The sequence below is a fragment of the Mus pahari genome, chromosome 13 (genome assembly GCF_900095145.1).
Source record: "Mus pahari chromosome 13, PAHARI_EIJ_v1.1, whole genome shotgun sequence".
Lineage (NCBI taxonomy): Eukaryota > Metazoa > Chordata > Mammalia > Rodentia > Muridae > Mus > Mus pahari.
This window is the reverse complement of record NC_034602.1, coordinates 81031126-81043336: the sequence shown is the minus strand read 5'-3', so window position 1 is coordinate 81043336 and position 12211 is coordinate 81031126. Positions and strand designations below refer to the sequence as shown.

The 12211-nt window shown below is 46.5% G+C and overlaps 1 protein-coding gene across 1 annotated transcript in view; it reads left to right on the top strand.

Moving 5' to 3' along the window:
• The window catches only part of Scarb2 (scavenger receptor class B member 2), a 55568-nt gene extending 43357 nt beyond the window's left edge, over positions 1-12211 (top strand). Inside the window, exons 6-12 of the mRNA XM_021210406.2 lie at positions 2140-2259; positions 2642-2811; positions 4516-4634; positions 6015-6088; positions 7348-7399; positions 9924-10082; positions 11918-12211. Of these exons, the coding sequence (XP_021066065.1) occupies positions 2140-2259; positions 2642-2811; positions 4516-4634; positions 6015-6088; positions 7348-7399; positions 9924-10082; positions 11918-11956 (733 nt within the window). The 3' untranslated portion in view covers positions 11957-12211. The remainder of the gene's footprint in view (positions 1-2139; positions 2260-2641; positions 2812-4515; positions 4635-6014; positions 6089-7347; positions 7400-9923; positions 10083-11917) is intronic.

The following is a 12211-nucleotide window of genomic DNA, read 5'->3' as shown; positions in this document are numbered from 1 at the left end:
GAGGCTATTTCTGAGTCACCAGCTTTGGACAACACCAAAATACACAGCATGGATAGAAACTTTCTTTGGCCTCTTTGGATGAGCAGGGAATCTCTGCTCCTTGGACCCTGACTCAAGCCTGAGTGGTACACTCCCCATCCTTGCTAACTTAGGAACTGAGCTCGGGTTCCTCCCCTGGGCTGCGGCATGCAGAGGAGCATCGTTTCAGCTCTGCTTCGTGCTTACCAGCATGTTGTCTAGGCAGATGCGCGTTTGTGTCTGGAATGTGGTATGGACGGTCTGGACGTTTCCCTTTCGTGGTTTATCAGCTGTGATTTCCTGTTTTCACTTGGCAGACTCCCTCAGTGCAGGAGCCTAGAGTACCATCTGCGGCTGAAGCCGGGAGAATTCCTATTTATCCTTTTCCCTCTCCTTCCTTTGGCATTGGTACTGTTTTCGTCTGTTCCAAGTGTTATAACAAGTTATCATAAGCTGCATGACGTATAAAAGGCAGAAATGTATTCTTCCCAGTTCTGCATACTGAGCACTCCAAGGCTAACACCCCAGCAGTTCCAATGCTGGGAGCCGTGTGGCTTCTTACAGGGGCCGCTTTCTTGCTTTAACTTCACACACATGGTGGAAGGGCTGCACCAGTCCCTGGGGTCTCCTCTAAGGTCACTAGTCTTATGTCGGAGCATCTCTTCCTGACCTGATGGCCTGACAGGCAGGACTGCAATATGAACACCTGGAGGGGTCATACCTGTCTACTCCACTACATGTACCATGGTTAAAGCATGCTAGCCTGTCTAGCTGTCTTAGTCAGGGGTTCTATTCCTGGACAAAGCATCAGATCAAGAACGAAGCTGGGGAGGAAAGGGTTTATTCAACTGACACCTCCAAACCGCTGTTCATCACTGAAGGAAGTCAGGACTGGAACGCAAGCAGGTCAGGAAGCAGGAGCTGATGCAGAAGTCATGGATGGATGTTATTTACTGGCTTGCTTCCCCTGGCTTGCTCAGCCTGCTCTCTTATAGAACCCAAGACTACCAGCCCAGAGATGGCACCACCCACAAGGGGCCCTCCCTCCCCATCACTAATTGAGAAAATGCCTTACAGCTGGATCTCATGGAGGCATTTCCTCACCTGAAGCTCCTTTCTCTGTGATAACTCCAGCTTTTGTGAGGTTGACACACAAAACCAGCCAGTGGCCAGGCGTGGTGGTGCATGCCTTTAATCCCACCACTCTGGAGGCAGAGGCAGGTGGATTTCTGAGTTCGAGGCCAGCCTGGTCTACAAAGTGAGTTCCAGGACAGCCAGAGCTATACAGAGAAACCCTGTCTCGAAAACCAAAAAGTAAAAAGAAAAGAAAAAAACAGCCAGTGCACTGGTCCACTACGTGTTAAAGCATGCTGTCTCAGCTATGCTTTCAGAGACAGCAGCACAGGGTTGGCACCTCCTCTTGTCCTGGGCAAGTCTGCTATGTTTGGAAAGGAGAACTATTCAGAGAGCAGTTAATGGTCTTCCACGAATATTAAGGAATGGGATATATCTAACCCACAGCCCCTCTGTCCCTGGCCTAGCTATGAACAAGGCTGTTCTTAACGTGTACTTGGGTTACTGCTTTAAGTACATCAGTATCTCTATCTCTGTTGTTGTTGTTGCAGTTGCTGTGTTTGCATATGATGTAGGATGTGGAGGCAAGTGTGTTGTACTGTGCATATAGAGGTCAGAGGACAACGCTATGGCCTTGGTTTTTCATATGCCTTTGCATAGGTTCCAGAGACTGAACTCTGGCTGTGAGTTTTACCTGGCCATTGTCTTGCTGGAGAGATGACTCAGCAGTTAGGAACACTGACTGTTCTTCTAGAGGTCCTGAGTTCAATTCCCAGAAACTACATGGTGGCTCACAACCATCTGGTGTGTCTGACGACAACTATAATGAACGTATATACATAAAATAAATAAATATGTTTTAAAAAAGAGTTCTTTAAAAAAAAAGCAGTTTTGGTTTGGAGCCTACTTTTTCTTTCTCTGTTATAGTTCCTAACTCTTCTGTGCCTACGTATGGGTGATGTACTGCCGTAGCCAGCCCCACTTATCCTGACCCGTTAGAGATCCTACAGTCCAGCTGGATCATCCGTATTCTTTCCTGTACTATAGGTCGCTGGACTGGTGGACCACAGACACATGCAATATGATTAACGGGACAGATGGAGACTCATTTCACCCGCTGATAAGCAAGAATGAGGTCCTGTACCTCTTCCCATCTGACTTCTGCAGGTACCGACTTTTAGCATAGCTCTTGGACTGAGAGACGGGGTGAGGAACATAAGCAGAGGCATTCACAATGCATGGGAATTTACACATCCTGGTACAGGAGCTGGAGGCCCACTAAGAGATGACGAGATATGAATATATGTATGAGGCAGGGACTCGGATGTCTCGGGCTGGCTTCAGACTTGCCAGAGCCTGGATGCGGCTGAGGATGACCTTGAACTTCTCATTCTCCTACCTACACCTACCTCCCTAGTGCTACAATTACAGATGTGAGCTGCTTATACAGGGCTGGGATCTGAACCCCGGGCCTTCACGGGTGCTGTGCAAACATGCTTCCCGCTAAGCCACGTTCCTACACTGACTTTGCATCCTTCCCCCCTTTCAGGTCGGTACATATCACTTTCAGCGGCTTTGAGAACGTAGAAGGACTGCCTGCTTTTCGGTATAAGGTACCTGAAGAAATACTAGCCAATACCCCCGAAAATGCTGGCTTCTGTATACCCGAGGGAAACTGCATGGACTCAGGAGTGTTGAATGTCAGCATCTGCAAGAACGGTAAGAACTTCTAGGGAGGTTATGGTTACGGGTGCCTAGAATGCAGACAGGTCTGAGGTGCAAAACCAGATTTGTCACCAACCTAATTATAGCCCAATTCCAGCCTTTCAGGAATACAGTTTTGGCATATGCCTGCCTGTAATCTTAGCACCTAGATGGCAGTGGCAGGAAGATAGAAGGATCAAGGCCAGCCTGGGCTACATAGCTATCCCCTGTGTCAAACCATGACGATGCTATTTTGTTACATATATAGCAAACAATTAAAACATTACTAGTTTTGGTAGCACATGCTTTGGCTAAGATTCTCAATGATTTTGAGTCAGATTTAGTCTTATACTCTTATCATGAGTTTCCCAGTGTGTTTTTTTTTTTAGTTATTTCTTTATTTAATGTATATGAGTACACACTAGAAGAGGGCATCGGATTCCATTTGTCTTAGTCAGGGTTTCTATTCCTGCACAAATATCATGACCAAGAAGCCACCATGTGGTTGCTGGGATTTGATCTCAGGACCTCTGGAAGAGCAGTCAGTGCTCTTAACCACTGAGCCATCTCTCCAGCCCCCCGCCCAGGATAGCCTTAAACTCACCATGATCCTCCTGCCTCAGCCTCCCTCAGTGCTGGGATTACCACCCCTGGCCCTCTTTAAGGTTCCCTTGGAGAGCTGCATGGCAGCCCTCTCTCCTGAGTGACAGTGTTCCTTTCTCAAAAACAACAACAACAACAACAACAAAGTGATGCAGTAGCTTTGTTCTCCTGTCTGATTGGCATTAAAATCTTCTTTGGGATAAGCCTGAGATAGCAGTACATCCCCCCTGTCCATTTCACAGCAACCCACAAATCTTACATCAGTTTTTTAAGACACTAAATATAGCTGGGCGTGGTGGCGCACACCTTTAATCCCAGCACTCTGGAGGCAGAGGCAGGCAGATTTCTGAGTTCCAGGCCAGCCTGGTCTACAAAGTGAGTTCCAGGACAGCCAGGGTTACACAGAGAAACCCTGTCTCGGAAAAAAAGAAAAGAAAAAGAAAAGAAAAAAGAAAAGACACTAAATATACGCATGTGGCATGAGCATATAAGCCCATAATCCTATTCCTTGAAAAGAGAAGCAGGAGGAAGTCTATGAGTTCTGTGCCAGCGTGGTCTATGGAGTGAGTATCTTCCAGGCCAATCTGAGCTGCAGAATAAGACCCCCTTGTCTCAAACAAACAAACAACAGTAAAAATGTCATCCCATGAGAGAGAACTGTCACTCAAGTAGTACTCTGAGGTGAGACCTTGCTAAGGTGGTTTCCTCTGAAGCCTGCCAGCCATGAGTCCCTGGGAAATTCTCCTGGTGTTTGGGAACCTCAGCTTCTTCAAATGCAAAATGAGGACTAGGTTTTTAGTCTTAGAGTGTCCTGGGATATCATTTAACATAGATACATAGGTAACAAGTCTACTTGTAGGTTCAGTAGCTATGTAAGTATACGTGTGGCCGTGACGTTGGTATAAGGGGTGCAGTAAAATAACAGAGGGAACACAGCAGGTGGCAGGAAACGCAGTGTAAACGATTAACTAGGAGATTTAGAGAGGTAGTGAGCCTGGCCATGCTTACTTGGGTATGGCTTTTCTTTTTCTGTTGTGAACCAATGTTGCAGTCAGGATCTGTGTATTCTTCTTAGACTGAAGCCAGCACCATTCTCTTCTATGTCAATAACCACAGGTGCACCCATTATCATGTCTTTCCCACACTTTTACCAAGCCGATGAGAAGTTCGTTTCTGCCATAAAAGGCATGCATCCCAACAAGGAAGAACATGAGTCGTTTGTGGACATCAATCCTGTGAGTACACACTTCTCAGTAAACTGTGTACGTGCGGGTTCTCCTTAGTCCAAAGCATTCTTAAGGGACGATCCTCCCTCTGTGTCCATCCAAGTGGGTGGTAGGGGATCAGTGTGCGTACTGTGGTCGGTAGCCTATACTGGAATGTCTGAACTCTGTGGACCAAATCTGCAGGAACCAGCAAGCCTGCTTTAAAGAAGAATGGAAAGAAAGCAAAGACAGAACACGGGGTTAGGGGTGTGGCTCAGCCTTAGAGTGTGACTGCATGAGGCCCTAGGTTCAATCCAGCATAACAAAACAAAATGAACTCAACAGTACAAGTTCAGTCACGAAACCAGCTAAGGCTGTACCCACATAACCGGCTGGCCTGCTGTTGTACAGTGTTGGCTTTCATCTTCAGGATTGCAGATCAATTGCATATTCTCTGCTTGGAATATGCAGATCTAAGCATAAATATTAGCTTCATTAGCTTTTGGCAAACCTTCTACAGGTACTTGGGCAAGTTTCTTATGTATTATTCATGTAGATGGTATCAGATATGTATATACCTTGCTCTTGAGTTCCCAAAAAAGAATGTTAAGGTGTTAGGTGATCCCTTCAATGCAAGAGTCTCTCTTGTAGAGACTGGCATGTGGAAATAAAACTATAAGTTCAAAGATCTCACTGAGCCTGGCGGCACAGACCTGTGATCCCAGCTACCCAGGATGGTAGAGGCCAGAGGATCACAAGTTCAAGGCCAGCCTGGGCTACAGCATGCTTCCTGCATGTTAGGCAGGCACTGCGCCAGCTAGGCTGCAGCCCCAGCCCTCAGGTGTGACTATGTTCCTTCTCTCTTAGCCATCAGGCAGTTCCCATTCATCAGGACTTGTCACCATGCGGTGGATGAAGTCCCGTACCCTCAGGGCACATATGCGCTTCTTGCCTCATGCCTTGTGCATTCTCCTATGGGGGGCCCTGGACTTGGGAATCATTCTCTGGCAGGGCCTTTCCATCAGCCTCTTAGCTCTGGAAAACTGCCCAGATGTCACATCTAACGTGGAATTTGTGGCTTCTGGTGGAGTACTTCCAGGCTTTGTTCTACCAAACGGCAATATCCTGGGGACTTAACAGAAATACCCTGTTTCTGTGTTCTACCGTGATCTGCCAATCAGAATCTGCATGCAGAATTAGCAGATTCCCAGGGATTCACATCTACAAAGTCCCAGGGCCCCCAGCACAATCAATACGTGTGGTCCTGCTGTGGAGACCAGTTTCCCCCTTGTACACTCCACCTGCCAAACATGGCAGTGGGTTCTTGTGGGTCAGAATCACACAGTTATACTCTGTTGAAAATGTGGCTGGATAGATCCTAATTTTTTTTCTCTTTCTGTTTGTTTGCAGTTGACTGGAATTATTTTGAGAGGGGCCAAGAGATTCCAGATCAATACTTATGTTAGGAAACTGGATGACTTTGTGTAAGTGTCGCCTCTTCCCACAGGGTTTGCCTTGTGACTTTCGGGTAGCCCTATGTCAGGGGGAGTAGTTACTGCGAGCAACAAGCAGTTGCTTGACTTGTCTGTCCCCAGTGGGATATGGTCTCAGTGTCCATGGAGCCTCAGTCCTGGCTGTATGAGGTGTTGCCCATGCATTGGGTATTGCTGTTGGCACTTTACATCAGCTTACAGCCTTACATTGTCCTTTTAATACTCAGGAGAACCGAAACATGAAACTAAAGTGACTTGCTGGGACTCACACAGTCGTTGAGGCTGTGTGGATCTGCACTGGCTTTTATCCTGTCACCAGCAATGCCCTCCACCCCTTGACACTGCCCTCCATCTCTTTTCTTTGTACTCTCAGCTTCTGCTTAGGCCCAGCCACCACAAGTTCTCATGCAGACACTAGCAGCAGGCTCCAGGGTCTAGCCTTTCTCTTCCACATTTCAACCACAAGCAACTCCTTAGTAAGAATTCCCCTCACCTCCCCCACCAAAAAAAAAATGAACCCCCAAGTATAGCTTCCTGCCCACATCTGTCGGTGGGATTTTTCTTAGAGCTGAGAAAATACCTATCAAATATTTAATGAAGGACAGGATATAAAACCATATGTGTCTACCTCTGTGTCCATCCGTCTGATCCATCTGTCCATCAAACCATTCATCCACTTATCCAACTATCTATCTATAAACCTTGATGTATTTCCCCCAGTGAACTCTCCAGATTTAATTACAATCCTGGTTTCAGTGCCCACTCATCATGGGCATATTGCCTGGATTCTATGAGTAGGTTTCCCCTCTTTCTTCCCTGTACATAATGATAACTATAACATATGACTATTCTAAGAGCTGAAGAAAATAAAGTTCCTAAAACACTGAGCACAAAGAGGTCAAACAGGGGTCAAGTGGGCCCTTGTGGCAGAGATCATGTGGTGGCCTGGAAACTTCCCGAGTGGCACTTGTGTAGTCTGCTCTAAACAGCGCCCCTTTGATGGGTCTGCGTATGTAGCTTAGGCTTTGTTAAAATACCACAGGGATGTGCAGGTCTGCATTGCTGGCTGACAGTGTTGCCGTCTTGATTTCTGATTTCTATGTCTGCGAAGATAACTAAGAAGTCTGTGGCCAGTTCCCAGTAACTGGGTGAATGAAGTGTACTCTAATCTTGGTTTGAACTTGTCTCTCCAGGTGAGAGATGTTTTCATGAGGAGGTCCATGAAATAATGGCATCCTTTGTCTTTGTAGTGAAACGGGAGACATCAGGACTATGGTTTTCCCAGTGATGTATCTCAATGAGGTAAGTCCTGAAAGAGGAGGAAGACACAGGATGTTTTAACTGTCCGAGCTTGGCATACTTCATTATGATGTCTGCTGCTGTAGTGACGTGCCACTCAAAGGTGGCTTTTCTAAAACAAAGATTTTTAATTATGTGTGTCCGTGTGTGCATGTGTGGGTGTGAATACCAGTGCCCAGAGTCCAGAAGAGGGCACTAAGTTACAGGGGTTTGTGGGCTTCCCTATGTGGCTTCTCTGAACTCAGTACTCTGCAAGAGCAGTCAGTGATGCTTTTGACTGCTGAGCCAACTCTCCGGCCTCAGTGATCATGTTCTAACATATAAGCTGCCCTCAGAAAGCCTCTCTTTCATACCTGTGGAACGGGCCTGTGCCTGGGAGTTGGTTTGGACCTTTTCCTTCTCAGGAGCACCAGCTGAATTAAAACTTTCTTCTGAGGGGCTGCTTCTGGGGAAGCAGCTGAATTCTGAAGGAGAAGCTCTGCCGAGCTGGCTCATGAAGCCTTGGTCTCCGCTGAGGCCCAGACAGCTTAGCACACTGTCTGTGAAAGTCACACATCATGGGCAAATGAGATGTCTCGGCAGATTAAGGTGCTTGCTGCCAATGCCGGAGAATGTGAGTTTGGTCTCCAGAACCCACAGGGTAGATGGAGAGGATAAACCCCTCAAATTTTCTTACCTCCATCACGCATGCACACGGGCACCCACCACCACCACCACCTCCTCCACCAAACAATAGCAACAAACAAACAGGAAAATAGAATGTTTTTAAAATGACCTATCGGGCTGGTGAGATGGCTCAGCAGGTAAGAGCACCTGGCTGCTCTTCTGAAGGTCCTGAGTTCAAATCCCAGAAACCACATGGTGGCTCACAACCATCCGTAAGGAGATCTGACACCCTCTTCTGGAGTGTCTGAAGACAGCTTATATGTACTTACATATAATAAATAAATAAATCTTTAAAAAAAATAAAAATAAAAAAAATAATAAATAAAATGACCTATCAAGGTCAGTAATGGTGACACATGCCTTTAACCTTAGTACTGGAGAGGCAGCGGCAGGTGGGTCTCTGAGTTTAAAGCCAACCAGAACTACCTAATGAGATCCTGTCTTAAGGATAAATAAAGGAAGGGAAGAAAGAATAGAAAAGAAAGAGAAAGAAAGGAGAGAAGGGAAACACAGGCCTGGATGTGACACTGGAGACTACTGACAGGAGAAAGCCCTGACTCTGAAAAGCCTGGGACAGGTACTGGAACATTTTCCACAGAGCCTGACACCCTCCCACCCCCAATCTAGTCAGTGCAAACCAAGCAGGAGTGTTCTTCCCTCCTGTAGATGTGTGTGTGCTCTTTTGATGCCTACCCACTACACCGAGTGAGGAAACCTCTGTTTTCACACTAAGATGCTATTCTGGAATGTTTCCTTGGTTACGAATTCTCTCCAATCCTTGTTACCTCCACAACTCAGTTGAACAATTTTTGTTGAGCCCAGTGACCATTGCGTGGACTCGGGAGAGAATTGATACTGTCTGGATACCGCTTTTATAGTGTTTCAGCCATTCATTTACTCTGTCAGTATTAAGCACCTACTGTGTACTGACTGCTCTCCCAGGTGCGGAGGTGGCTGAGCTGTCTTGCTTTCAGAGAACTGACAGTCACTGAACATAAACAGGTAAACTGTTATGCTGGTTTCAAGGACAAGGAACGAGGTTCTAGGGACAGCAACAAAAGCTCTTCTATCAGGCCTAAGGTAGCCAGAGACACTTCTAGAATGAAGAAATGCTGAGATGGATTTGGAGCAACCCATCTGACGCCAGGCAGAGGCTACCACACCACTTGTTTTTGTGTTGATGTGACAGAAGCAACTTAAAGGAGAAAGGTATATTATGGCTCACAGTTTCAGAAGGACTTAAGTCTGTTGTGGCAAGGAGGCCATGTTGATGGGAGTGGTTGGCGGCAGGGGCACAAGGCTGGATTCACATCTCAGTGGATCAGGAAGCTATGTCTCCAGCCAAGTGTCCCTCTCCTAAAGGCTCCATGGTCCTCCAAAACAGTGCAGCATGGTGTCACACACCTGCAACCCAGTACTCTAGAGGCAGTGACACAAGCTGGAAGACACCCTGCTCTACATTGTGAGTTCCAGGCTAGCCAGAGGTATAGAATGAGAGCTTATCTCAATATAAAATCCAAACAAACAAACAAAACCAGTCCTACAAGATGGTAACCAACATTTAAAACAGGAGCCTGTGGGGACATTTCAGACTCTAACAGTAACATATACTTTCTCTACATTTCTTAACATCTTTCTCTATTTTCAGTCTATGTTGAGTTATACTTGTCTTTAAGAGAAAATGGATTGAGTAAATGCCCTCTTTGGTTATTCTAGGTGAATTCTAAGTATATATGGTTTCTTTGAAATGAACATACGCGTGTGCGCGCGTGCGCGCGTGCACACACACACACACACACACACACACACACACACACGAGATATCTAGTCCTCAAGGTAATGCTATTTCTCACCCTTCCAGAGTGTCCTCATTGACAAAGAGACTGCAAATCAACTGAAGTCTGTGATTAACACAACTTTGGTTGTCACCAACATACCCTACATCATCATGGCACTGGGCGTGTTCTTTGGCTTGGTTTTCACGTGGCTGGCATGTCGAGGACAGGGGTCTATGGATGAGGTAAGTGCTGGGTGGGGGAATTGATCGCTTATGGATACGTCTACCTGAGGGATTCCTCAATAATCTATTGAATGGCTGCCAACTGGCTCCTTTTGGATAAATTGGGGGGGGGGGGGGGGGGGGGGAGGGGAACAGATTTTTACAGTTGTAGACAGACTGAGTGGTGTCCAGGGCTTGTATACATTGAGAAAGTCAGGGTGGGTGATAGAATGGAACAGTGCCATCTGGTGTTTGAGGGTCTCTTGGCAGGTTTGGATTCATCCCATAGGAGGTAACTTCACATCTTTGAAAACAATAGGGTGAAACAAGAATATAAAATCTTTAATCCCCTAAGCTTCGGTGCTGGACTGCCTGGGTTCAAATCCCATTTCCACCAATAAACATCTATATAGCCCTTGAAATGGCCTCAATTTCATCCTCTGTAAAAGGAGTGATAACAGAGTCTCCCTCATGAGTTTCTGGAGAGGATCAGGTGATGTAGAAAGCATAGAGGATTTGGCTCAGTGTTTCTCAGGAAGCTTGGTTATTATAATATAATAAAAATAATTCCAATGTTGTAGAGAAAAGGGGCCAGAGACCACTTGTTAAGAATCCTTGGTATAAGCCAAGCAGTGGTGGCGCACACCTTTAATTCCAGCACTTGGGAGGCAGAAGCAGATTTCTGAGTTTGAGAGTTGGAGGCCAGCCTGGTCTACAGAGTGAGTTCCAGGACAGCCAGGGCTACACAGAGAAACCCTGTCTCAAAACAAACAAACAAACAAAAACAAAAACAAAAACAAAAATCCTTGGAATATCTGGAGGTGTTATGATTGAGATCCCGTAACAATGGTGAACGGTGGTTGCGTAAGAGCCATTAATTTCCAGGAGGAATGGGATAAACCAGCTCAGGTTGGCCTCTGAAGTGACCTTGGTTCCTGTAAAAACCCTTCTTTTCCTATGGGATTAGAGGCTGAGACAAGGGCCTGATACAAGCCAGGCACACACTCTACCATGGAGACACATGCCTTCATCCTTAAAAACAAATGCATTTTGAGATGAGATCTCTCTGAGCTGACCTTGAACTTGCTCTGTGGTCTGTGGTCTAGCCAGGCTTTGAACTTGTGATCCTCACGCTTTAGCCTTCTCAGTGATGGATTACAGACCTGAACCACCAAGCCTGGCACAGACAGACGCCCTTATGTGCTTGGCAGTTTCTGCTTTTACTGCACACGTCTTCCCTTCAGCTATCCTGTTAAGCCATCTGAGCAGTGTGAAGCAGGAGATGAAGCTGGTTGAAACCATATGGGTAACCGCAGCTTGGAGGAAACCCTTCTGTTATGTGGCTTTCACTCATGCTAGCCAGAGTTAGAGATAAGGCAAAGTGCTTACTTACCATTGGCACCTAGGGATCTGCCATTCTGTGCCATCAGCGGCATTTTCCTAGGTAAAAGCAGACCACCTAGGATTTCTAAATTAGCACCCCATAATCAACCATCTTCATGTCTTCCAAAAGTGTTGGTGAGCATCTACAGCCTCTGAGACTTTGCTCCCTGGTAGGTTACAAACCAGGAAGGAGGCAGTTTTGGTCCAGGATGCTAAGGGTTATAGTCCCGACTATACACAGAAGGGAGCTTGCAGATCTGGTATTGGGAGCTGGAGAGGAAAAGTTGTCCTCTTAACCGGGCGAGTTAGAGTCTTAAAGAGCAAGGACTGTCAAGAGAAAGAGAAGAGTGGTGGGAGCTGCCTCCCCATCAGCTTCTTCTCTTTCCACCTCTGCCTCCTTACCTCAACCTTTCACATCAGGACAGAAGTTCCTGACATGAACGTTTAACCTCTGTGTCTTCTGTCTGTCTTAGGGAACTGCAGATGAAAGAGCACCCCTCATACGAACCTAATGGGACTTCCCTGTTGCCTGAGCTTGGTGAGAGAGATGTGAGAATTGCCCCGACCTGGACCAGGACAGGGGAAACCCTGCATCCTCATGGGCTCCTGGCCTGTCAAGAAGGAAACGTAGCACCGACAAGCGAGAAGCCCCTCCTGGTCAGAGGAAAATGAGCAGGGTGACATGGCTGGCAATTCTGCTTTATAAAATCGTGTCTCTAAAACTGTGTTCATGTGTCTAGGAAGTATTTAATAGACGTGTGTAGAAA